Below are 27,544 nucleotides of genomic sequence, written 5' to 3' on the forward strand. Positions count from 1 at the left end.
ACAAGAAACCTAGATAGCATCTTAAAAAGCAGAGACATCACCTTGCTGACAAAGGTCCGCCTTGTCAAAGCTATGTTTTTTCCAAAAGTGATGGATGGAAGTGAGAGCTGGACCATAAAGAAGGCTGACTGCCAAAGAATGGATGCTTTTGAATTGTGGTGCTGGAGGAAACTCTTGAGAATCCCCTGGACTGCAAGGAGAACCTATTCATTTTGAAGAAAATCAACCCTGAGTGCTCACTGGAAGGACAGACCCTGAAGCTGAGGCTCCAGTACTTTGGCCATCTCATGAGAAGACTCCTTGGAAAAGACCCTGATGTTGGGAAAGAGTGAAGGCAAGAGGAGAAGGGGACGACAGAGGATGAGATGGTTGGGCAATGTTATCGAAGCTACCAACATGAATTTGACCCAACTCTGGGAGGCAGTGGAAGACAGGAGGGCCTGGTGTGCTTTGGTCCATGGGGTCACGAAGAGTTGGACACAACTTAATGACTAAACTACTACAACAGGTGTCATGATGTAATCCAGGTGTAAATTGATCAGGACAGAAATATGAAAGCAGTGGTTAAGACTGAAGGCAAATTGTGATAGATGAGAAAGGCTGGGTTAAAGCAGAGTTAGTGATCCATGGAAGGATCATGTATCTCTGGGGAAACTCAATGTCAATGCAACGCAAAGCAGAATCAGAGGAGACAAATAATCCTTGAGAGAATGGGAGCAAACCATACAGGCGGAACAGGTTATGTGGAGGGCAAGGTGAACTCTTTACCAGCTGACCCAAGTTATTCCCTGTCACAGACTACTCCATCATCAATAGTTGTCATCTTTATAATCACAAAACCCACAGGCACCCTGTAAAAACATGATTCCTGCGAACGGGAAGTGGCCCCTTGAACTTGTGTCCAAGAGGAAGAGGTTGTCGCAGCCTTGTCCTTTCTCACTGTTCACAGAGCCAGGCATGATGTGGCTGCTCCCTGTGCTTGACACCAATTTCTTATCTCCTCTTAGCCCCAGAGGAAGCTCCCGTCATCTTGTCAGTGACACCTCACACCACCACGTCCGTGCTGATCCGCTGGCAGGTACAGTAGCACACTGTTTCTTCTTCGTGGTCTCTGTGGTTCACACCTTTATGGACTTGTCCTGTTCTTGCAGGGCAGAACTCGGGATTGCAACCAAGTTTGTACACAGAGGTTGTTTCCACTCTCCGGTCCCACCTCATCAACACCCTCTCTTCAACTGGGTGGTTGCCACAAAGAGTGGTTTTTCAGTCGCCGTAGGATGGGTAGCTTTAGTGTGGAAACATAGCCTGTGTGAGGGATTCTGTGCCACCGGGTTTGCAAAAAGTGTGATCCTCCCTGCAAAGTGAAGAAAGCCTCCATTGATTCACGTGTTGCAGAGGGCCAGCAATGTGTGTTTTCCGATAATGTGGATGCCAATATTCCATACATTGACTCTCCAGTGCTGTGATGATGCAAATAGGGTATGGGTAAACAGCCTACGTTGGCATTACTTGCTACCACCAAATTTACAAACACATTAGCAAATTATGGCAGCAGAAAGACAAAGTAAGATACGCAGGGAGCATACACCATGTGCTCTAGAAGCACATGTCCTTCTAGAAGCCTTCCAGCAGCACAGCTTATAAAGGGGGCAGATGCTTCCTGCATGCCTTGTTTTAAAGGTAAATTTAGTAGTATGGCAGAAACAGCAGCATTAGAGTTGTGGGTTGTGATTCCCCAGGTGGGAAAATGTAGCTTCTCCCTCGCCCTCCGAGATCGCTTTCCTTTACGATAAATGCTCTGAGGCTTTTCTGGCTTGCCTCCCTTGATTTCTGTCTGCTGGCTGTGGAAGCCAGCTCTTCAGCAAGTCTTCCCGTTTTTAGGCAGAGTCATAAAAGGTGACCATCCTAAAAGGCAAGATTATGACAGCACAGAATTACCGTGTGAGAAAGTAGTGAGAAATGTCAGTAGTGCAGGGCGGGCGAAGGGGAGAGTCTACCTGAGACAACCCCTTGCTTTCATGTTTCTCCTGACCTAGGCTCCATCGGAAGACAAAATCCATGGCATCCTGCTAGGCTTCCGCATCCGCTATCGGGAACTGGCGTATGAGGGGGTGCGAGGCTTCATTGCGCGCACGGTTGCCAATCCCAATGCAAAATGGACAGAGTTGACCTGTGAGTATATGCCTGTTGGGTAACAAGGGTTCTCAGAATCCAGATAAAATTGGAATTTAGCCTTATAGGAAAGTGCTGTATCGTCTGCCTTCAAGCGGTTTTGTAGCAACCCTCCCGATGACCGTTCTGTTAGCTGCATCATTCTGAGGCGGTCCTCCAAGCCCTGCGTGTGCTGTAAATTAGCATACTCCTTCCTCCAGTGTCTCTTACAAAAACAGGGTGGTTTGCCCAGCAAATCTATTGGTAGCCAAATAAAAAATAAAATTAGAAAAGCTGTGTTTCCAGCATTCAGAAAGAGTTATGTCTGTGCTGAAAATGCTGATCCTTGTGGTAACCTTCCCATCTTGATCTCTATTATGTCAATTGTTCAGTAAAGAATGCTCCCTCCCCCCTTGAACAGCTAGATTCAGAGTCAATAGGCAGTTGAGTGGGATATTCTGGGAGTTTAAAACGGCCTGTCCCATTGCCCACAGCTGATTCTGGGCAGCTTTTGTTTCCTTTTGGTAGCTTTGAATGTTACCCCTCCCTCACGTTCCGAGTACTTGTCTCCTTTCCAGCCCTTATTTGGAGACTCTTCAGTGTTCTCTGCTGTGAGTTTCCCTCCTAGCTGCTTTCTTCCACTCAGTGAAGTCTACTAGTCCTGCTTGCTTTGTCAAGATGTTTGTGTTTTTCTTAACATGTGGCTAACCTGCATTGACTGCTTTTCCCATCTGACCACCTACCATCCCACAGCAACCTATGCCGTGCGGAACCTGACCGAGGCAACCCTCACGCAGTACGAGCTGGACAGTAAGTGGGTGCTTGGCCTTGTGTGTGCATTTGTCTCTACCCATGTTGCTAGTCCCTCTTGACACCCGAGATCAATTTTGTCAACTGCCCAGTCCCTTTCCCCCATTTCAGAAATCAACCAGGACTTGAGAAGAGCTGTTTGCCAAAGTATCAAGAAAATCACTAAGAATCCTCAGAAAGCTATTCAGCTGCATTAGCTTTCTGAGGCAGACCATCTTAATCTGCCTCTGTCCCTCTGCATTAAGTCTACCCTCCACCAGGGAGTGATCTGCCTGTAACAGTGAACCTGTGGGATGTTAGAGGCATAAAAATACCTGTGGCCAATGCTTTGAATAGCACTCATCTTGCCATTTTGGAGTGAATCTCCCCTGCCCACCCCTGCTGCAACCACAGGCTGCTTCTATATGGACATAAGGATGAGGAGGATCGATGGAAAATAATGGAGCTGATGGGAAGTATCTTGCCTTGATTACCATTGAATCCGAATCAGACTATTTATTTGCATACCGGCAGATCATGGCAATTGGTGACTCCAGTTTTTGGGGGGCCTTTGAATCCCTTCCAGGGTTTGATCTGAATTTTGAAAGAGTCATTCAAGATGCTGAACCTATTTTGGAGGTAAGGTTCAGCACATCAAATATATAAAGTGCAGATGAAAACTCACACTGGGTTCACAGTCCCCACCACCATCAAAATTGGCATCACCGGCCGCCACTGTTGAGAGCCCAGCAGTCCATTACCGCCTTTGTGGAGAAGTATCATGACCCCATCTTCCAGCTTTTCAAGGTTATGCCTGGGAGCAGGAACAGTGCTGTTAAAGGGAAGTGTGCAAGGCAAGACAGGTGAAGATGGAGGGAAATGAGAGCAGGTGGCACAGAATGTGTGCCCTACTACTCTAAGAGCCCCCAGGACTGAAGAGGGAAGCTCTGCCTCCCCTTCTCATACACTGGCTGTCTCTTTCTCTTCTACAGATCTGAACAAGCACCGCCGTTATGAGATCCGAATGAGTGTCTACAATGCTGTGGGTGAGAGCCCCACCAGTTCACCACAGGAGGTCTTTGTGGGAGAGGCTGGTAAATTGAGCATCTTCTTGGCATTAGTAATTTTCATGTGTTTGTGTGTGTATTGGAGAAATTTTTGATTATTTCCTTTTAGTTAGCAAAACAAAGTACAAAAAGTCAGATGCAGCACATGATAGCTAAAAAAACCAGCTTCCACCCAGCCCCTTTTTGTTCTCATGGCAACTATATTTTTTGTATATAAAAATCACTCTTCTAGTTAATAACTCAGCTAAAAGAAAAGAAAAAACAATTTTATTTCCAGTTGTGGAACTGTAAGTTGTGGCTTTGAGCAAGGGGTTGGGTTGGGCTTGATGGCCCTATAGGCCCATTCCAACTCAATTGTTCTACCCTGTTTCCCCGAAAATAAGACAGGGTCTTATATTAATTTTTGCTCCAAAAATGCATTAGGGCTTATTTTCAAGGGATTTTTTTTCTTGTACAACAATCTATGTTTATTCAAATGCAGTTATGTCATCTTCTTCTGGCTGCTGTACAATGGTTGAAGGTGGGGTTTCTTTTAACTGGAGCTTATTTGGGGGGTAGGGCTTATATTACATGCATCCTGAAAAATCATACTAGGGCTTATTTTCAGGTTAGGTCTTATTTTAGGGGAAACAGGGTATGATTCTATTAATTTCATCTACAATCACAAGAATAAAAGGATAAAGAAAGAAACTGCAATCTCAACCATGCTGGGAGATTGAAATCCACCATGCTAGCTGCATCATCAGAGGTCAGGAGCTGACTTTTACATGTCTGCTCAGGCTGAAAGTCAGAGAGGGAGAGAGGGAGTAAACAAAACAATGGAAGTAAACAAACAGGAAATAGGGAAGGAGACTTGCTTCAAGCCCAAGAGAAGGAACTTTGCTAATTGGTTAACAGCAAGGCATAATTATGTTAGGCTGTGAAACCCCCTTCTCACTGAAACGCTGTGTTGGGTTTTATGTAAGACTGTCATTTTCTCCAACTGTATAGCCATTAGCTCTGGTGCAGGCTTTCATCTCTACCCAGGAAATTATGGGAGTTGCAGTCCCTGCACACTTTGAAGCCTTACTTCCCTTCGCTGCCAGTCTCACACAATTAGCTGACAAATAAGATAGCTGCCAGTAAAAGTTCAGTGAGCCAAGATGCCAAATATGGAGACATCTAAAAGCAGGGCTTCAAATTCAGGGACAGAGGTATGTGGTTCACAGGAAAATAAATGCTGCTTCTCTGTGGGCTTGCGAGAATGTGAGCTGTTTCTCAGGAATCCTCTGCAGATCTCCCTGTCATTCCCTCTTCTCTCCTTCAGTCCCCACAGCTGCACCACAGAACGTGGCCATCCAAAGTGCCACAGCCACCCAGCTCGACATCACATGGGAGCCGCCCCCTCCTGAGGCACAGAACGGAGACATCCAAGGTTACAAGGTACTAGGCAATGAGGGACGGGGGAGAGGTCTGGTTTATAGATTAAAGGGAAGGCTTCTCAGCCTCAGGAGTGTTCGAGAGTAAGGGGTGAAATGCCTGACGTGCAGAACCTGGGAGCACAGTGACAGTATGTTCTCTTAATTGCCATTCAGGGTGCAAACATTCATAATGCCTGTGGTCATGCAAGAACAGTTATCCTGTGTTTCTCTCCATGCTGTTCAAATGTGGCCTGATCATTGGGCCTGCACACTAGGATTTCAGATGTTGGTTTCCATCTTGAGGGCAACAGGTTCTATACCTTTGCCACAATGTGTTAGTAACGGATTCGTTTAATTCCAGTAGATCATGTCAGGCTAAAACCTAAGTGTTAGATAGTCAACAGCTACCTTATAATAGAATTCCTTGTGGCACTTTAAATGCTTAGCACATTTATTATGAAATCAGCTCTCGTGGGTTATAAGCCCATTTCATCCGAAGCATCCAGTGTTTTATATCTGCTTTGCAAGTTTATGCACGGAGAGAGTGATGGTGTGTAGTATTATGTAGTATTATGTGGATAAACAGTAAGGTCAAAGAGAAATAAATGTACAGATAGTAACAACTGCATTGTTGGGAGGCAGTGGAAGACAGGAGGGCCTGGCGTGCTCTGGTCCATGGGGTCACAAAGAGTCGGACACAACTTAATGACCAAACAACAACAACAAACAACTGCATTATTAACAGTGATCATTCAAAGAAAAAAAATAATTGTTGGTGACACGGAGGGTACAATCAGATGACCATTTGTCCCACTGTTAAGTACACTGCAGGGACAGGCCAAGTCACTCCTTTTTCTGGGGATCACATAACATAATTGCTGGAGTGAACTAACCAATCTGCAGAATGTTCCCCCTCTGTAACTTTTTGGGTCCTTGTCAGAAGCTTCTGTGTTTTTGGTTTCTAGCATGTGTAATCACTGGAAATAAACCAAAGCAGGAATTGCAGCTGTCAATTTGCCATTATCATTAAATGACTTAAGAAGCAAACTTGACCACTTCATGATATTCAGAAATTAGAGAGTTCCTCTGCTCTGTGGAGGGGTAGAGGAAGTGCTGATGCATTACACCTCTTTGAAAAAGTATTATTATAATTAATATTCAAAAATACCAGACACAGTTGATCAAGATTATAAAAAACATGGACTGGTAACAGATAAAAGGTTTAATGCAAAATCTAAGTATCTGTTATTATTATTATTGAAAACTTTTCCCCAGAAGTGGGAATAAACAGAAGAAGGCAAGGAAGGGATTTTTTAAAAAGGTCCGGTAAAATTCTTCAAAGTAATAATATTTTTCTGTGAATGTAGTAAATGGAAGGCTATTGGGAAAAAACAAATATTAAAGCAACACTACAATCAGACACTCAAAATGTTATGAGCACAAAAGTTTACAGAGTAAAATTGTCTATTCAAGATCATAACCCTTGCCACAGCAACATACGGAGAGTTTTTTTTTAAAAAATGGAACTCTTCCTCCTAGAAGTGGGAGAAGACAGGAGAGGGAACATATGGAGGTTTTTTTTTTTCCCACAGCCTTCTTAAATGAGCCGAACCAAATAGGGTCACTTGAAGTGCATATGCCATTTGGATGCAAATACACACCAGATGGCATACTGGACTTATGGCTGACCCAAGTGACTCTATTTAGCCCATACCAGCCCACTCCAATATGACTTTCTACTCATAACCTAGTTAACCAATTTGTTTCTCTTTCAAATACCACAGCATTCTTTGTTGTTTTTTGCTTCACTGGCTATCTCTCTGGAAATATATAGCATGCAGGATCTCAGAGTCAGTTCCCAATCCTTTTGAAAGCCAGGGAATGTTCTAGCTAGGTTCATTTATAAAATGAAGCAGTCTTACCGTGTTTCCCCAAAAATAAGATAGCACCTTATATTAATTTTTGCTCCAAAAACGCATTAGGGCTTGTTTTCAGGGGATTTTTTTTTCATGTACAACTATCTACATTTATTCAGATACAGGCATGTCATCTTCTGGTTGCTGCACCATAGTGGAGGGTGAGGTCTCACTTATCTGGGGCTTATTTTGCGGGGAGGGCTTATATTACAAGCATCCTGAAAAATCTTACTAAGGCTTATTTTCAAGTTAGGTCTTATTTTCAGGAAAACAGCGTATATATGTTGGATAGTGGAAAGGTTAAGAAATATCCATCTTTCTCTTCAGGAAAAGGTGTAGTTCCACAGTTCCTTATTCTACCAGCAAGGGATGCTGTTGAGCTTTAAATGGAACACTGGAATTTCATATATGTATAATTTAGTTCCAGGGCACCTACAGACTGTCCACAATTTAACATGTTTATAGGCTTGAGGGGGTGGGCCTTGAACATGCTAAGGTTTGCATGTGCAGACTTCCAGCCATGTGTTTCTTATAGGTACATCCTCCAGTGAACTGAGTTAGGCTGCTGTGCACTCACATATATACTCTCTCCCTTGGGGTGGCAGATTTCCCACCACACACCATGTGATGTGGCCTAAGCAGGCTTGAGTCACTGAGGTTCAGCAACATGTCCCTTGGAACCTACTAAAAGACCACCACACGTGACTTGTGGCAGTTGGCAGGACACCCTGCCGAAAGATGGCAGAGGTAGAATTAATCTTTGTGCAAATATTATTGTTTTATTTACTTGTTAAACTTCTAAACCCACCCCATCTGACCCATGGTCACTCTGGGTAGTGTACAATAACAAACAACATAAACATGTAATTCAAATAACAATTAAAATTAAGTTAAAATCAGGTAGTGGCAATAGATGTTAAATGAATAGTCTAAAATCTCAGTGGAGCTATTAGGATGGTATGGTTTGAAAAGCCTGTCAAAACTGATTTCTTTAAAATCTTCAGTTTGGGGAAGAGGCCAGGTGAATTTCAGGGGCACAACGGCCTAGAAGGCCCGGTTCCTTGTTTTCTCCTTTGGGGCCTCTCTTAGGATAAGCATCCTCAGCCACCTGACTTGAGATGGGCAGGTAGGGGAAACAGCCCCTCTTGGAAGGAGGTCGTTCTGTCATGTACTAAGGCCCCGAACCATTTAGGGCTTTATAGGTAAAAACCAGCACCTTGAACCCTGATACGGAAACAGACTGGTAACCCGTTTTTGGCTCTGTGCATCCCATCCATGATCAGTGGGGCCTTTTACGAGCCTACAGGGCTGCAGTTTTGGAACGCTGCTTTCTTGTTTCCTAAGAAACCTCAAGGGTGCTGGGAAGTGTTGCCATGGAGCCAGTTTGTTGCCGTCTCTTTGGCGCCTTGACTTCATGGCTTCGTGGAACAATCCAGTTTCTCTATAGAAGTCTGGATCTCACCCAACAGTGACTTCAGAAATTCATTCCACCATCACCACCCATGAGCTAAATGATGCTGAAAATGGATTGCCTGTGCTGTCTTCTCTAGCTCAAGGGTGGGCATGTCCTAATACTTTCCTGTCCTGGGAAAGGAAATAGCTCATCTTCCCCACAGAGATTGTCAGTGAAACCCCCTTGAAATACTGAATTTCTGCCACATTCCTTAAGAATGTATTTTTCACAGGCCAGCTTAGAAGTTCTGGGAACTCAGTTCTAGCCAGAGTATGATCCAGATACCAGTAGCAATGCAAACAACTTCATTGCTCATGATGTAAGGTCTCTCTACAACACAAAATGGTCACTTCAGATTCTCTGGACTCCCATAAATCAGTAAAGAATTACCAGACACAGTAGGAATTCTATTTGGGCCTTCTAGGTATGTAGTGCATTACAAATAATCATGATACAAAAGGATAATAGAATGCCATGAGTATGAGCAATAAAAAATTGGTTCTCACCTTTTCTTCCAGCACCATTCTATCAAATTTAGGGATGAATTTACTTTGGGGGACTACTACTTCCAGAATGTTCCAGCCTCCCTGGGCAATGGCCAGGCTGGCTGGAGGATCCTGAGATTGTAGTGCAAAAAAGCAACTTTTCCAAGCACAGGCCAAAGCTGTCAAGGAGGAAAGAGAAGTAGGTACAATAGAGAGTTACTTAAACAACTATTCTCAGCCAGGCCCTACGGCCGCCCAGGAGGGTTTTGTCACATTTGAAAGGGAGCCACAGACTGGAAACAATTCTTTACATGCCACCTTATAAGGTTCATTATGTGGCTTATACAATTCTGATTCAGCCTATATTTCTTTCATATTGTGTTTATCTCGATGGCCAAAATAAAAAGGGTTGAGAATGGCTGACCTAATGGTTGCTGTTAGGTTTTGTTTATCAAAGTGGAGGTTGTGTAACACTTTCTACAGTATCAGAAGAAGGCACCAAAAAATCAACAAATTGCCTAAAAGATAGATCACTTAAAATTCTTTAAGTTTTATCTATCTCTCCATATCTCTGTCTCTCTCCATCTATCTATTTGTATTCTGATCTTTTGTCCAAGGATGTAAGCAGTTGACATCTTGTTATACCTCTTAACATTTAATGCTGAATGCACTGATCAGCAGCCATTAGCAATCTTGGGTCTTTTTTTGTAGGAGAAAGGCAGGGTAAAACTATTTTAAATAAATATTTTAAATAAATTTAAAGGCTCCAGATAATGAGGCTGATAACAATGGCAAATAAGGCAATTAAAAATGTTAAAACTAATACAGTGATGTTGCCATTAATTTGAAAACCGATTTGTTAATATTAATCATTTTTGTGAACTGTTTCAGTATAAAATTAATTTATTGCATTGTCAGTGGCATAGCCTTTTAAAAAAATTAATTGAAATTACAAAATGACCTCTGGCATTCCACTCCAAAACTACACCTAAAAATAAGAAAGTTAGTTAAAGTAAAGTGTTAATAATTACTCAGACTGTTAAAATGATAGCTATTAAAAGGACTTCAAGAATTGTTCATAACACTTTTGCTAAAAAAAAAAATCAATTTTAGCAAATAGGTCTTAAATCATATGATCCCAAAATGCTCAATACATTGGGACAAAATATAGGCTTGTAAGACAGTAAGTATGATTTCAGGCAGGGAAGGTATTAAGTTGGAAAACTATGCCTTCTCCTTCATATTTTGGAGTGGGAAAGCAGCAACGCAAGAACTGTGTGACTGAGCACAAAAAAGTGAGACGAGGGGGTCCATACTATTCCCTTACTGTGACCTCTGCTCTCACCCTAATTCCCCTACCCGACAGATCTTTTTCTGGGAGGCCCAGCGGCAGAATGAAACGGAAAGGATTAAAACGCTCTTCTTGCCCGAGAATGGTGTCAAACTCAAGAATCTGACTGGCTACACTGCGTACCTCATCACCATCCTGGCCTTCAATGCTGCAGGCGATGGACCTCGCAGTCCACCGATCAGGGGCAGGACCCAGCAAGCAGGTAGGATAGGAGGGTGCAGGGGATGGGGGGGATGCATCAGCCACTTGGGTTTCACCAGGCATTTCAGGAGGGGAGAAGTCCTGCTATTTTTGGAGAATAGCACATAGTGGAGGCTGTGCCAAAGTGGGAAATGGGGGTAGGGTATGAGTCATCATGAGAAGTATTCACATAATACTGTGTTGCCTCATATATATGTAATTTTTCCACAGTTGTCTGGTAGCATTTAATGACTCTACTGTCTCTCAATCTCGGATCCCCTTTTGCAAGGTCAATTCAAAAACAGCCAAAGAATAGTGAAATTAATCTATTGTTGCCTTAAAATGTAGTGATGTAATCTCTCTGAAAATGACATAGTCAAATGTGCATAGACCCAAGCAATATATTCAGAGAAAGCACTCCAGTTATAATTTCTCGCTGAGACCCTCGGGTAAAGTGGCTGTATGTATTCTCAAAGGCTTTCACATCTGGGATCTGATGGTTGTTGTGGGTTTTTCAGGCTCTTTGGCCGTGTTCTGAAGGTTGTTCTTCCTAAAGTTTCACCAGTCTCTGTGGCCAGCATCTTCAAAGGAAAGGAGTCAGAACTCTGTCTGTGCTCTGATGCAGTTTAGATAGTTGAGTATTTATAGCTGTGGGATCAGCTTTTGTCATTTTCAGGAGATGGGTGATTCTTCCAGTTTTTCTTCACCGTGGTTCCAAATTGTGAAGATTTAATCCACATATTGGAACCAGACTGTGGGTGCGAAGGGTGCCGAAGCCAGGGGCTTTTTTTCAAACTCAACAAAGCCTGGCTCCTAGCACTGAAAAATACAGCCTGCAAAAGGTCAACGAACTCTACCCAGCTACAAGGACCGGTGATCACTGCACACAAAAGACCAGCTAATGACACCCATCAATCACAGTGACAGATAATCTCTCCCTCTTATCACAACAATACACCCACAACAAAAAACACACTGATCACCACAATCACCCATCTCCTGAAAAGGACAAAGGCTGGTCCCACAGCTATAAATACTCAACTATCCAAACAAACTGCACCAGAACACAGACAGAGTTCTGACTCCTTTCCTTTGAAGATGCTGGCCACAGAGACTGGTGAAACTTTAGGAAGAACAACCTTCAGAACACAGCCAAACAGCCCAAAAAATCTACAACAACCAAAGTAGCTGTATTTTTGTGCAAGTGCCCATATGCCTTCTCTTTGCAAAGGCAACAGATCTGCATCAACTCCAGCCTGTGTGCCCTTCCCTCTTTTTCCTAATGTTTCAATCTACAGCTTTGTCCTCTTAATTTTACATACCTAACCCACACTCTCACACTGTGGCCATGTCACCACTGCCACCACCACACCTTGAAGCACTGAATTGCATTCTTGGTCTCCTCTCCACTTACTGCTCCAACCCTGATGCTTCTGAATGTTAAAATCTCATGCTGATCAGAGGCTTCGCCATGGAAGCTGGGTGGTGCTGCTGAATGTGCATTTCTGACTGATCAAATGCCAGGCGGAGATCCAGCAGAATAGCTGAACGGGTGACCCGAGGCTTCACTGAATGCCTGGCTAAAGACACATGTGCCTCTGTAGTCTGAAGCTGTGTGCTCCATCCCCAACAGACAGTGGCTTTGTTCTTTTGCATCACCTGCTCCCCTCCTCTTCCTTCCATCCACACACTTCAAAACATCCTCAAGTTACTTGTTCAGAGATCAAAGCCCGACAAGAAAGGAAACAAGGAGAAGCTTATTGGCTATATCCACGGCCAGCAAGCCAAGGGCACTGTTGAAGAACTCAGCTTGTATCTTTAGCTCCCTGCTGCGTAGAGAGGAAGCAGAGTCTAAATCAGGCTCTGCCTCACTGCCTTTCCGCTCTCATTGAATCCTTGGGGTTGTTATTGGCAAAGCATGAAGAAGCGTGAGGAGAATCGCAGCAATGATTTTGGCCAGAGTGGTCTGGGATATTTTCTCCCTTCTCCCCTCTTTGTAGGCCCCCTGCTTAGCTCTTAAACTACAGCTCCAAAGGATCAAATCGCAGGATTTGAATGGGCTTAGCCAAACCCTTCCTCCTAAAAATAAGGAAGACAGTGTTTTGCCTGACACCTTGACACAATGGTTTCTCTATTAGTTGTCTTGCGGGCTGGGGGTGGGGGGAGAGAGACAAAGTCCCATATTTCAAGGTGCTGTCTATTTGCAAGCAGATTTCAAAGAGTTAGCCTTGGTAATCTGTTTCACCATAGATAGCAAAATTAAAGCACAAGACTTGTTGTACCTTAAAGCGTAACAGATTTATTTCAGTGTGAACTTTTGTAGATTACAATCCACTGCCATAAACTCATGGGGCATAACAGTTCGGCCACAGGTTTGTATACACAGAGGATGTGGTAGAGAAAAGGAAACCAAGTGAGATTGGGAAAGCAAGCTGATCATTACACTGGCGATAATAATCCACACAGCCAATGTCCTTGTTACCCTCTGGGTCCCCCTCCCTTTACCCTGTCCTCCGAGTATATAAACTTGTGGCCAAACAATTATGGTCATCCTAGAGATCATAAGTAGCACCAATACCACTTAAGGAGCCAATGTTTCGGGCATGGGGGTTTGCCTTAAAAAGAATGGTTACTTAAGACAGACATTCAGCTGAAATGAGGATTAATGCGGATAAACTTTGGTACCACATTCAGTAACTGGTTTGAGATGGCATAGGAAGGTGTCAACTGAGTTATTTCTTAAGGTATTTCATTCTTTTTAGAATTTTTATTGCTGGGGAAATGTTTGTGGGAATTTCCTGTCTCAGAATAACAGGGCTAGATTTAAGCACTAATGCTCTGGACTTTGGTAGCTGATGCCACTCTCTCTGGCCTGTCCCTACTGTGCGGGCTGAGCTGGGTGACTTTCTACAGCAGTGGTCCCCAACCTTTTTGGGACCATGGACCAGTTTGGGGGGGGCGGGCTCTGTGCATGGGGAGGAGCACAACACACCCCTGCATGAGCACAGCACCCTCCCACGTGCTGAGAGTTCTTGGAAACTTGTATAAGTTCCAATAAAATGCACCGCGGAGGGCCAGCTAACTCTGTTTAGAGTTGGCTAAGGAAGTTCCCTTGTTTATCCATCCTCACCAAAGCCTAGCACTTTTGAAATACAACACTCAGGAGGCTATCTTTAAATGTAAAAAGTGTTTTGTATATTTAACTCACATGAATAGGCACTCAGTAGTTTTTCAGGTTGATACAGAAGGAAAAATAGTAAAGGCAAATGTTTCTTTTCTTAGGATCTCTGGGGTTCAGAGATCCTGCCTGGAGGTCTAGCATCTTGCAAGGTGAAGAAGGATCTGGATTATAAAAATGGAGTCTCAAACCTCGTGGTAAAAAGGGGAGTGACAAGGGGCGGAGCTTATTTAACCCAGGAAACAACAAATCCTTCTGATTGGTTAGTACATAAACAGGCAAAACAAGTTACTCTGTGATACAGGCCCCTTCCTCCCACATCTTGAAATTAGCATTTGGATGGCTAATTAGCCAACGCCGCGAACGTGACACCCCCCCGTGCAAGCGTGACATCTCCCAGTGAGCGTAACATGCCCCCTCCGCGAGTGCGACACACCCACCATGCAGGCAGGTGGCAGATGGAGATCCGTGTCCGCGGCCCAGTTCCAGCAAGCCCACGGACCGGCACCAGACCGCAGACCGGGGGTTGGGGACCCCTGTTCTACAGGACAGTCTGAGGCACATTTGGTTGCTTCACACATAAATGTCTGACAGCCTGAATGTTTCATAAACCTATTGGGAACACATGGGGCCTCACAATGGGTGAATGGCAAAAAAATATGTTAATTGTGTTTCAAGTACACTTGACAGGAAGCCTATATATGTGTGTCTTCTCATAACACTTAATAAACCTATTGGGGAAACACTATATGCAACATGCCACTGAAAGTCAAAAATCCTGAAATCATTTTTTTTCCTTTAATGGAACTTGGTTCTCTTAGCCCCGTTGCCTATAGCATTGGGGGAAAGTGAGGATCAGCCTCCTTCTTATTTTCAGTTGATGGAATTGAGATTGGCCTGGTTTAAATCAAAATAAACGTGCTGCTGCTTTTTTTTAACCTGCTTTGATCAATCAGGCTACTATTTAACTGATCTGAGGACAAGTGTTTAACTGGGACAATAAGAGCAAAGCTGGATAGCCTCCAGATTTCCCTCAGGGAGCGCATACAGATGACTTTGCAGGGTCATGTCTGTTTTCCTCTGCAATAAACATCTGCCTTGATGGTGTGGATTCAGACTGGGGAAATGGCATCCAGGAAAGGGTAGTATTATCACTATGATCTGTTTCATCCTGTGCCACCAACATAATGACTGCTTTTAATGTTTAAGAAATTTGATCACAGCTAAGTTAGTTTGTTTCAAGATGATAGAAGGGAAGATAACAGGAGACAGAGACCAGAATTGCCATTTTCTTAGAGACTCCAGGCCATGAGTTGGAAGATCAGAGAAGTTAACACCCACTCATGTTTGCCTCTTTATAGGCCAGGAAAGCACTTTCTTCCCTGTTGGTGTGGACAATGGCTGTCGAAGCCCTTTTCTTCCCATGAGGACTGTGACTTGGCTTACTTGCTTAAGCCACCTGAAGCATCTAATGCAACTTTATTTTATTGGTGATTTTTATAATTAGGAAAAACATTCCTTCACAAAAAGACATTTTGACCACTGTGAGGAAACTGAAGGTGAAGAATAATAGTTGTAGCCATATGTAAGAATAGACCTGGACTCCTAGCCTTTTCTGTCTTACAGTAGGCTGGCATGCACAGCCCATTCATTCCCACTATGTTCCTTCTTTTTGGATTAGGAAGGGGGAGCTGATTTTGAGGTCCAAATCTTACACTGGAAATCGGATCTCAACACCTCACTCCCACTGGAGTAAAACCTCATCATTTCCCCCCCCCCCCCCCGATTTGTAGAAATCAGGTTCATGAACTCTGCTCTCTAAATTGGCATGTCCAAAGGTTGCTGATTTCATGTATTCCTTTACTCCAGTGTCACAGGTTTGCCAGGGCAGTTACTGTTCCCCAAGACAAACTAAACAAGTGAAGTGCCTTTGTTGCTAAGGAAACCAGCCGCAGAGCACAGGGTCATGGAAGGGGAAACCATAGCCTCAGCCCATCTCTGCCTGTGTAAATTTATTACCAAACAATAGGCATTACTATAATACCTACATTTCCTTTCCCTTTAAGAGCCAGCTTGGGCAAACTGCTCAGCCTCAGACAGATTTAAACTGAGAGCACAGTTTCAAGATAATTAAGCATTTTCTAGAAAATTAGAAACCTGAGGGAATCAATTTCTGTTCTGGGGTTTGCTTTTGTGCGTTACAAATAGTGTATGAAAAACTCAATTAAACCCATTTTTAAATGCTGCAGAGGGAGAACGTTGAGGCTTCATATTATGGTAGGAGATAGCTTTGAGGTAGAATTCCAGCTGCCACATTATAAAATGTCAAGACATAGTAGCAACAAATAGTGTAGATGTTATACTCTGTGACACTTCCATCATCCTCCCTGACTGCTGTTCAGGGTGCCTGGGGCTGAGGAGAGCTGGAGTCTGGAGACATCTGAAGGACTACAGGCCCCTCATCTTTTTCCTAAGACATCCAGGAATTTAGCACGTTTTCCCTTCCAGGATTGTGAAATGGGAAACAGCACAGACATTGCTAACACATCCATTCTATAAGAATGGGTATGCAAAGCATGTCTCCTGAAGGATCTTCCGCATCTTTCAATTTCCATTTTCTTCTGCATAACAGGCAGGGTTGAGTTATTTTGCCTCCCAGGTCAACCTTTCTTAGAGCTGGAATAATAGCATGTAGCCTGAGCTCTGCAGAGCTCCCAGAAAAGAAAAAAAGAGGATGTAAAGAATAGATTATTTTATTTTGTTTTGTTTTTATTGTTATTCATTTATTTATTTATTTTACTTTTTTTTTAGCCGCGCCATTACCAGTGGTCTCTGAGTGGCGTAAAACAATATTAAAACTTTAGAAAAACATTAAAACCATTAAAAATGCCCAATATTATAATAATACCCTATATTAAGACAGTCAATTTATCATCCATAAATCCTGCTGCTCATACGGCCAACTAAAGGATACTATTTAATTAAAATGCTGGCTAAACAGAAAGGTCTTTGCCTGGCGCTGAAAAGCCAAAAGTGTTGGAGCCAGGCGGATCTCTATGGGGAGGAGGGGATAGGTGTAAGGTATCTAACCTCTTTCTCCTACGTGGGCATGCTCCATTCCCACTGCCATATCTTCCCCTGCCATATACAGTTTCTATTGGTTGCCCCAGAGGCCCTCCAAGCCCTCCTGTTTCCCAGCTTGTTCTCCAGCCAGTTCCCTCAGGGAAGCTAGCAAGCCAGGAACAGCCCAGCCACAACCACACTGTCTCTCACTCAGTGCCTGTGGATGGCAGATATTACCTGACTCCCCTGAGTGGAGGAATGCTGGTCCAGTAGGGCCTTGAAAGCAACTCTGGCTTATAAGCCCCTTCTCCCCCTGAGCCAGGTGGCTGAGGCCCAGTCCTGCAAGGCAGAAGGAGAATCTTTTATTAGCTTTTCTTCTCCCAGACACATTTAAATCGGGGATGGGAAAAGCAAGATTGTACAGGGGCACCCAAGTCAAGCTTGCGTCACTCCCCTTAGTGTCTGGGACTGTGGCCACAGGATCCATTCCTTGCTGCCCTGGTGGACACAGTGGATGTGGTGTCTCAGGTTTCTTTCAGCCATTCTCAGAACAACCCTGCCTTGTGGTCCAGTCCCATGATTGCTTCAAATAAAATGTGGAATGTGTGAGTGGAAGCACTTCTAGTGGTGAATTAGTAAACATTCAGATACATGCTTAATCCCTTAGCCATCAATTTTGTCCTAAAAGTGTTTTCCCCCAAGTTATGTCCTCCCTAGCAAGTTTCATTGCTGGTTTCTGAAGCCAACTGGAGGACAAAATAGACTGCTTCCAGAAGAAGGGATTTGCAGGCAACAGTCCTGGAGTTGAGAAAGGGTTAAATGCTTTCCTTTTATCTTTCCACCACTGTCTCCATGTGAAAGCTGAATCTCACCAGCAAGCTGTAAGTGGAGCAGGCGAGAGCCTGCAAAACACTCCAGTCCCAACCGTACGCTTGATTCCTAGGAGCCGAAATTAACTATTCCTCTAGATTCCCTCTGCTTTGGACTGCCACTGCACCTAATGGATTACACATTTTGAGCATGCTTTAAGACACAACATTTACAAGATGTCTCCAAAAGTCTACCTCCTGCTTTGTTGCACTCAATAGTATTCCTCCCAGCCAGAACTAATAATTGTCAGTAGATTTAAGCCACATGCCCAAACTCTCCTCCCTAGAACACAAAATCTTCACCATTAAAAGGGGGTGTTTCATGAAAAAAAAGTAAAATTGCCTTTGATATGGTACCATTTCATGGCTAGGCGTTATAAGCAATTGAAAGCACAAAAATACAGGGGATGGCTATCTGTGCATCTGCATAAGGTACAACATACTGCAAATTCCATCTGCCTGGACAGAAATCTCAAAAGAATGAAAATAGAGAAGAATAAGTTGATTGCATCTACAGTAGTTAACCTCCTAGCTACTCACACCTCTTTATTGTGTGGGCCCTCTGAGCTCCATCTCCCATGCCTTTCACCCTTCTCTCCAGTCGCCCCCAGCCCTTGGTGTTAGCACCTTCATATTCACCTTGCAGCTTCCGCTCCAATCCAAATATTCTTGTTTGGAAGGTAGGATGAAGACTTATGCACCCACAGGGCACCTACTAAGGCCTTAGCTGTGTGCAGGTTACAGCCTCCTAGGCTATTCCATTCACTCCTCATAGTTTTTTATGCTCTCAATTGTGATGTATTCCTGATTCCTTTCCCCTTCACAGTTGCCTTTAGACAGCGAACTGTCTCCCATCTTGCCAATCTTTCTTTCTTGCAAAGGTACCTTCACCAGCTAAGCAGAAGGTGATTGGTGTTCAAGGGCTGGTAAAACTCCCTTTCATGGATCCTCCTTATTTTTGGAAATCAGTGGTGGACAGCCATTCAGTCTCCATAATGTGGAAGTGCAACCTTAAATCTTTGCTTCAATGTCTTCTTTTCTCTCCTCCCAGCTCCAAGCTCCCCAGGTGCCATCAAATTCAGTGAGCTCACCACCACATCTGTCAATGTGTCCTGGGAGCCACCAGCCTTCCCAAATGGAATCTTGGAAGGTTACCGGCTCATCTATGAACCCTGCATGCCTGTGGATGGTGAGGATTCTAACAGCAGTGGGGGGGGGGGGCGGGGGGTTCTTCAGCTTGGTATCTTCAGACCACAATTACCATCAGCCCCTGCCAGAATGGTCAATAAACAAGGATAATTGGAGCTGAGGTCCAAAATAAGGAGCTCACAAGGCTAAGGAAGAATTGAATCAGATCAAACAGCACTGGTACAGCACCCATCATAATCTCATGAGCATTTTTAAATTGCAACATTTAAAGTCTATTTTCTAAACTGCAAAGCACAGCCTATAACCCAGTCTCTTTACATTATATTTCCTAATCTTGGGCTTGTAAAGCATCCTCAGATGGCCAGCAATAACAGAAGGACATTCTGCTCATTCACATTTGTTTTTAAATTGTTCTCAGGATGGCAGCTTTGGAATTAATTTCCTGGTTATGTTTTTATGGAATATTGTTCGTACACTGTTTCATTTCAATACTGAAATCATAAATTTAACAGTACTGTTATTTCCTTGTAAAAATGAGTTTTTGTCTGTTATCATAATTTTTGTGAGGTGTTCTTATATGTATATAAATAATAATTAGAAGAAAACAGCCCACATGCTTAAATAGTCATACTGCCTAGTGTAGTGACATAAGAGAGATGCTTAACCTGGAAGTAAGTCCCATGTAAAGCAGGGTGATTCACTTTTGAGTCAACATGAATGTGATATATTGCATTATGTCTATCCCTTCTTTGAGGATAAGTGAAAACAAAAGCTAGGAGAGTGAAACTAAGCCTCAGAGGTTGGGGGTGTGATTGTGGCAGCACAGCTGCAGCTTAAGATCAACACACACAAGTCAATATTAATGGGTGTCTAATCTTTAAACTTTGGCTCTCTTCCTTGCAGGTGTCAGCAAAATTGTAACAGTGGATGTGAAGGGGAACAGTCCCCTCTGGCTGAAAGTCAAAGATTTAGCAGAAGGTGTCACATACCGGTTCCGAATCCGAGCCAAGACTTTCACTTATGGGCCAGAAGTAGAAGCTAACATTACTACAGGACCAGGGGAAGGTACGAGAAACTGGGAGGGGGTCTGCCTGTATATGTATTTAATGTATTTCATTTATATCCTGCCTTTCTCCAAGGGACAGGACTCAAGGCACCACACAACAGCTTAATTTAAAAAATCACAATAAATCAAGATATTAATATTAAAATAGAACATTAAACAATGTTAAAACATTAATTAAAAAGTTACAACAAATTTAAAACACCTGATAAAAATGTCACATCATCTAAAAACTTTCCTCTGCCAGTGGAAGGACTATAAAGATGGGGTCAATCCAGCTCCATGAGGCAGAGAATCCCATAGACTAAGAGCAGCCATTGAAAACACCTTGAGTCCTCACCAGATGTGCTTGTGATGCCAATAGGGCCAAGAGAAGGGCCTCCCCCAAAGATTTCAGAGATGGGGGGAATATATGGGGAGATGCAATACTTCAAGAAGCCAGGGCCCAAACTGTACAAAGGGTTTTATACATTGTAATTAACATAGCACTTTGAAGATGGCCCAGAAACAGACTGGCAGCCAGTGAAATTGTTACCTATATGATCCTTGTAACTGGCTCCAATCAGTGGTCTGGCTGCCACATTTTGAACCAGGTGAAGTTTCCAGACCATCTTCAAAGGGAGCCCCATGCAGAGGGTGTTAAAGTAATCCAGACAGAGTGTAACTAAGTCATGTGTCTCTGTAGCCAAGTCAGACATTTCACGCAATGGGCACAACTGTGCAAATGCACTCCTGGCCACCTCTGAAACTGGGCATCCAGGATCTGATGTGAGCCCAAGATCCCTATTTCCTTGACCTGTTTTATGACTGCCAGGAGCACCTCTGTCTTGCCAGGATTAAGCTTCAATTTGTTAATCCTCATCCACCCCATTCCAGCTATCAGACACTGTTTTGGAGCCAGGAGAGCTTCCACTTCACCTACAGATTTGGAGTTCAATTCTGGATATAGGGAGTCCCCACATACCTGATGCATGCCTCAGCAACACTCACAGGGTGGCCAGGATTAGGAGGTTTGGAGTCAGCCACACAGTGCTGAGCATGCCATGCTAGGAGACCAACTGCCATTTAGTCAGGGGTCTCAAGCTGGTTTCTGAAGCCATAGAGGCCCTATGTGCTGCTGCTGCCCCTTGCAACAAAGAGGAGGGAAATGACTCTTCTGACATGCTATTTCTATTTCCTCTCCAAATTATTATGGGCGGAACTGAAAGAAGGCCCCTGGTAAAGTCATCCCCTGATAGGCAACTAGAACTGTAAGTCACAAAATGACACCCACTCCTCTGCACCTCTCCTCTTCCCACATCTGACATTTTCCACTTATGGAAAGCTAGCACAGCTTTGGCAGGGGGACTATCACATTGGGACAGAAGCCCCACCTCTGAGACCTCTGTCAATCCCAAAATTGACTTCAGAGCTTCAGGGTGAGTCAGTTTTGCTTCAGACTGCTTCACACCCATGTAGCCTCAGATTCACCTGTGGTCTCAATTATCTCCAGAGTCTTGGGTTTGCTTTGTGTCCATTGCATTTGCACAGTTCTAATGTAAAGGACCTCTTAAGCTTGCCTAAAGGGCTTTTTGCACTACTATATGGAAAGGAGAAGCAAGATATTTCAGAAATAAGTGTTAGAATTAATATGAGCCTTTTCCCTACAGTTCCTTTGATGCTTGCAGTTTACCAGTCTCTTTTCTGCCGCTGTTACTACCAGGGATCACCAAAGAAATTCCCAGTCAACATGTGGCAGATACCAGTCTTCATTCTGTAGAAAAAGCAGTGCCATGGCCAAGAACTGTTTGAGAATGTTACCATCTAAAGCGGAATCCCTTCTCCCTAAAATAGAAAGGACCTCAATGGCCAGGCAGTGGTGAGAGAAGCTTCATTTGCCCTGGTCCTGGATTATTGTCATCCTTCCTGCTTCATATGTTCCATAGCTGATCCTCAGGGTGATGAAAACATATCTTATTGTTACGTGCAGTCAAGTCAGAACCAACTTAGGCAATCCTAACAGGGCTTTCAAGATAAGTGAGATATTTTAGGAGGGGTTTTACCAGTTCCATCCTCCCATGAGTTTTCATGGCTGACAGGGAATTTGAACCCAGGCCTCTTCAGTTGTAGCCCATCACTCTATCCACTACCCCACACTGGGTAAATGAAAATGTTTCCCTTGGATATGTGGCCCCCAGTGATTCCCTGGTTAGGTGCTCTGTGATCTCACCGCGTAGTTTCTCTATTAACAATGCCTTTTTATTTTGGTTCCCAGGTGCTCCAGGTCCCCCAGGTGAGCCCTTCATCTCCAGGTATGGTTCAGCCATCACCATCCATTGGTCAAGTGGTGACCCAGGCAAAGGGCCCATCACCAGATACGTTATCGAGGCGCGCCCTTCAGGTACCGTTCCTGAGCTGAGTCCATCTGTGTGCCCGAGACTGATTCTGCCATTAAGAGTCCTGAAGGTAGTACAATGCCTGGCAGGATTGTTTCAGCCCAGTTGACCTCCAAGATCATGATTGCAGGAGAAGTTTAATTTCTGAAATAAGAGATGCTAACACATGAAAGCTGACCTAGCAGCTGGGCCGTCTGGTCTGGAAGCCTGAGAGGTATCTGGTGGCATTTTATTTAGCGATAGTAAGAGGTACTCTACAAATGCTCAGAGGCATTCTCTTTAGTATTCTGTCCATCCTATCTAGGCTTATGCAGCCATAGCTATCAAAAAGCAGTGCGGATGCAGAGCAAAAAAAAAAAAAAAGTTTGAGACCATACTTACTGTTCCAGCATGATTATCTTCAGATTCTTGGATTTGCTGTGTGTCCAAGGCATGTTTCTTTTGTGTATGTGCTCTGGTGTTTGATTTTGATTTGCCATAGCTGTTTTGTTCATTGTTCTTAAATTGTTATCTTTTAATGTTTTGTGTTGTAAACTGCACAGAGTGGCCTTGGCAGCCAGATGGGTGGTTTAAAAGTCAAATAAATAAGTATATAAAGAAAATGATTATAGCTAGGAGCACCAGGGCTGTCTATCTGCCAATGAGCTCAGGATCAACAAGAGACTCATCTGCCTTAGCGAAATTTGATGGTGATAAAGAACAGATATTATTTGGTGGTGTTGGTGGACTGCAGGCCAACCCAAGACTGCTAAGCCTCAGAGTAGGGAAAGATCCAACCTGATTCAGGGAGGCAGCACCCTGAAGAAGAGAATAGGAGTAGAGGAGAGGGAGTGGTGTTGAAGCAGCTGACAAGCTAACAAAAATAGACAGCTCCCTCCCAGCATTAAAAGGCATAGTGCAGCAGGGGTCTATTGTTAGCCTCAATGGCAATGATCAGGTGGAAACAAAAAACCCTCCCTTTAATTGCTTATCATGGCACATTAACTGTTATTTTGCAGCACAGCAGTCTATTGCACTGCTGTGGTGGCATGCAAATTAGGAATTACTCAGTTAGGAAACCCCTGAGTCCCCATCATAGTGTTATTGTGGGTTGGATATAAACTAAATGTATTGATTATCTAGCTTCGAAAAACTTGCCACAATATGTGAGCGCTATGTGACTCAGGTCTCTCCCATGCATGTCATTATTCTTCTCTTCTGCATGTGTAGTTTATGACAGTTAAAAGCCAAGTTATCTAAATATAGGGATTCAGTTCACTTCTATCTGGAAAACTCCTTCAAGAAATTACTTGGGGGAGAATCTCTGTCCCCAAGAGCATGCTCTGGCACATGAAACACTCAGCTTGCTCCCTGTCTCCCTATTATAAGGTGGTAACTCTGGAGATCACACTCTATGGCAAGAGGGGATGATTGATGAATCGGGGGGGCCAAGAGGAGGGTAGATGCAAGGAAATAAATCACCCGAGTGCTTTGAAATGGACTCCAGCTTGCTTTTTAATGAGGCAGCTGAGAATAACAGTCTCTCAGAGACCACAGGACAGAGCAGATGGTGTGGCATAGAGTCCGTTAATGGCCATTAAGACTCATGTACTTTAACATGGAGCAACGTGTGCTGAAAACTCACACTACTATCCTGATAGGTGCTCTTACATATAATAGTACCTTTGAGCCTTCCGTGGGCTATTTATGTGTATGTGTGAATGTTGCTGATGCAGCATAAGAAGCCAAAGAGACACAAAGAAATATCAGTTCAGCCAGCATAGGGTGGGTTTTTTTGTTTTTGTTTTTTGTTTTTTTGAAAGCATGGAAAGGGCCCCATGCAAGAAGAACTTTTAGAGCCTTCTGTGAAACGAGCCACAGTAGGGGAAACATGAGCTTTATTTTCTGGACTTTTCCCCTAGCCTTTGTATCCTGATTTTTATTCCTCTGAGTCCACAGTAGCCCTATTTAGGCATCCCAAAAAGGGTGAGTCTGAATGGATGATCAGGGAGAGAGAGCTCTATCTAGCCCTGCCTTCCACCTATCATTGTCTCCAATCCGAAGACAATACAAGTACAGGAACAGGTGATAACCTTTAATCAAAATTAAGAATATAAAACAAAATCAAACAGTGAGCTTTGGATGCTAAGTCATCTTCTTCAAGGCTGTGCATCAAGCAGTGGGTAGTTCCAACTTATATGCTGTTATTAATATCCCAAATTCATGCGGTTGATGATGTTGAAGCCAGGTTCCCTTCTTAGATGGAGGCAGTGCAATATAAAAGTTGTTTTCAAGTTCTTCCTCAGCTAGCAGTTTGGAACGCATGGTCCATTCTCTTATGACAGAGGACAGTAAGCAATCTACCCCCCCCCTCAGCCCCTTCCCTTCCTTTTTGAAACTCAAAGAATTTCTTTTTGGCTAGAGGAGGAAAGAATGCTCAGGAATATGACCTGCCTCTAAGAGAGTGGGGATTAGGAGTTTAGTTAAACCACCAGGAACTGTCCATTTAAGCCAAATAAATGGTTTTACGTGGTGGATGCTTTCTTTAGTGTGCAGTACTGCTTGTTTAGTGTCAAGAGTCCATGACGTTCGAGAACTCACATTGGTCTTCAGTTGGTGTCTTGATTGGCCGTTCTATAGTATCTTTACAGTTCAGGAAAAATCAGGAAAAGGCTGCATGATTGTGGAAACAATACAAATACAGCAACAAGTGATACTTTTCATTGACCATTAAGAATATAAAACAGAAAACAAACAACAAACTTTCGATGATAAATCATCTTCTTCAAGGCTGTGCATCACCAATCAGGAGAGGGTCTATGTGTAGCAGATTGCTTCCTCTTCAGACAGTCCCTTTCCCCCAGAGATGCTGACAAGCAGCAGGGCTAATATAGAACTCTCTCTTTCCAGCCTCACTCTTCAAAGCTGTCCCTTTTCTGAACATCGGAACAGGGCTGGTTATACTGTACTCTCTTAACTGATTCTTTTTGTTCCCTTTTGCTGTCCCATATGCCTGGACCTCTCTCCAACCCCACCCATATGATGCTGTCTCTCTCTTTTCCCAGAAATTCCTCTTTCAAACCTACCATTTCTATTGAAATCCTTGCTGGCCAATGAATTTTGTCTCCCACCACCCACTGTAGTCACGCATGAGCATCTGCTTAGTTTCATCCTGTGATACGCATCCTCTTCTCTTCTCTCTCTTTTCTCCCCACCATCAAATATTATATTACAAGCTCCTAGGGACAAGAACCTCTGTTCTGCATGTTATAAAACAAGCAAGGATCACCTTGTTTAATCTATAGGTAATTCAAGGTAAAATCGGGAGTTCTCACCCATACAAGAATAAAATATAAAGGCAGCTCTGCTGTGCCAGACCACATTTCCTATTCACCCAGCAAACCTTTTAGTGATATCTCTTATTTACATGACAGAAATTATTTCAATGCCTTTATTCCTTGGAGAATCCAGCTTCAGAATGGTACCCAAAAGAAGGGAAGGTGATGAAATGATGGGCTGCAAAGGCAAGGTAGATGGTATCTCAAGAGACAATCTCCTTCTGGGTTGACCCCAACAGCAGATATACAAAATATTTTAAAACTAAACCATCATACACAGATAGAGATTCTACATCTACTGTATCTAAGGAGCAATGATATCTTGGCAAACCTTTTGAGGACCTTGTTCTGTCACTCCATAACTCTTTGGAGTTAGAGATACTTTCGTCGTAGTTTAGTCGTTCAGTCGTGTCCGACCACCTTCATGACCCCATGGACCAGAGCACGCCAGGCCCTCCTGTCTTCCACTGCCTCCCGGAGTTGTGTCAAATTCATATTGGTTGCTTTGATGACACTGTCCAACCATCTCATCCTCTGTCGTCCCCTTCTCCTCTTGCCTTCACACTTTCCTAACATCAAGGTCTTTTTCAAGGATTCTTCTCTTCTCATGAGATGGCCAAAGTATTGATGCCTCAGCTTCAGGATCTGTCCTTCCAGTGAGCAGTCAGGGTTGATTTCCTTTAGACTTGATAGGTTTGTTCTCCTTGTAGTCCAGGGGACTCTCAAGATCCTCCTCCAGCACCACAGTTCAAAAGCATCAAAGAGATTCTTTAGCTTTCTTTAAAAGCTTTATACACACTTGAAGTGTATGCAGATGCTTTTTAATGAAGTTGCTTGAACTTTAGTTGATGTAGGCTTGTTCAAATATTTTTTAAAAATATGGAAAGCAATTAAAGATTGCTGGTGTGCACATCAGGCTGATGTTGCAGGTCATTACATGAATGACCAATTGTTTCTATTACTGTTTTTTTTTTAATTGTGGTGGGGGTTAAGTATACATAGTTGGCATTGTGGTTCCCTTATTTACTTCCTAGCACATTTGACAGGGATTTGACCAGCATGCCTCTGTTCTGTATATATGTGTTTGTGCAACGTACTGGCAAGTACTACATTGACACACACGTGTATTTTCTCTTCCAGATGAAGGGCTGTGGGACATTCTCATAAAGGACATCCCCAAGGAAGTGACCTCATACACCTTCAGCATGGACATTTTGAAGCAGGGTGTCAGCTATGACTTCCGGGTCATTGCTGTCAACGACTATGGCTATGGAACACCCAGTGCCCCCTCCCCATCAGTCTCAGGTAATATGGGTGGGCATTATCTTGCTCCCTTGGGCCAGGCCATTTCCTACTAAATTTTGAATTGAGGTAATAGAAAACAATGTTTGTGGGGCATCTGAAAGGTTTCCTTGATCACCTGTGCTGCTTGTTGTTTTGCAGCTCAAAAAGCTAATCCCTTCTATGAAGAGTGGTGGTTTCTGGTGGTCATTGCTTTGGTGGGACTGATCTTCATTCTCCTCCTAGTCTTTGTCCTAATCATCCGTGGGCAGAGCAAGAAATATGCCAAGAAGTCAGACTCAGGTGGGTACCAATTATTGCTTGAGCTCTCATTTCCACTTCCTTTGGTTTTCTTTGGAAGGCACTGAACACAAAATGGTAGAGAGAGAGAGCTTTAAAGCTGCATCTCTCCAGAAGCACAGACTCTCTTTCTAGGCCAAAGTAATGCAATTTAGAA

At 43.5% G+C, this 27,544-nt stretch overlaps 1 protein-coding gene across 3 annotated transcripts in view; it reads left to right on the top strand.

Annotated features, from left to right (window-relative positions):
• The window catches only part of SDK2 (sidekick cell adhesion molecule 2), a 374,517-nt gene that overhangs the window by 336,866 nt on the left and 10,107 nt on the right, over nucleotides 1-27,544 (top strand). For 2 of the 3 annotated variants that reach the window (XM_072990757.2, XM_072990758.2), the window contains exons 32-42: nucleotides 1,008-1,078; nucleotides 2,037-2,172; nucleotides 2,905-2,961; nucleotides 3,933-4,034; nucleotides 5,314-5,429; nucleotides 10,628-10,814; nucleotides 18,954-19,091; nucleotides 19,955-20,116; nucleotides 22,369-22,494; nucleotides 26,947-27,111; nucleotides 27,250-27,390. In XM_072990757.2, coding sequence (XP_072846858.2) covers nucleotides 1,008-1,078; nucleotides 2,037-2,172; nucleotides 2,905-2,961; nucleotides 3,933-4,034; nucleotides 5,314-5,429; nucleotides 10,628-10,814; nucleotides 18,954-19,091; nucleotides 19,955-20,116; nucleotides 22,369-22,494; nucleotides 26,947-27,111; nucleotides 27,250-27,390 — 1,401 coding nt within the window. The remainder of the gene's footprint in view (nucleotides 1-1,007; nucleotides 1,079-2,036; nucleotides 2,173-2,904; nucleotides 2,962-3,932; nucleotides 4,035-5,313; nucleotides 5,430-10,627; nucleotides 10,815-18,953; nucleotides 19,092-19,954; nucleotides 20,117-22,368; nucleotides 22,495-26,946; nucleotides 27,112-27,249; nucleotides 27,391-27,544) is intronic. The other variant, XM_072990759.2, reaches the window with a different exon arrangement.

This window comes from Pogona vitticeps, chromosome 2 (genome assembly GCF_051106095.1).
Source record: "Pogona vitticeps strain Pit_001003342236 chromosome 2, PviZW2.1, whole genome shotgun sequence".
NCBI classification, from domain to species: domain Eukaryota; kingdom Metazoa; phylum Chordata; class Lepidosauria; order Squamata; family Agamidae; genus Pogona; species Pogona vitticeps.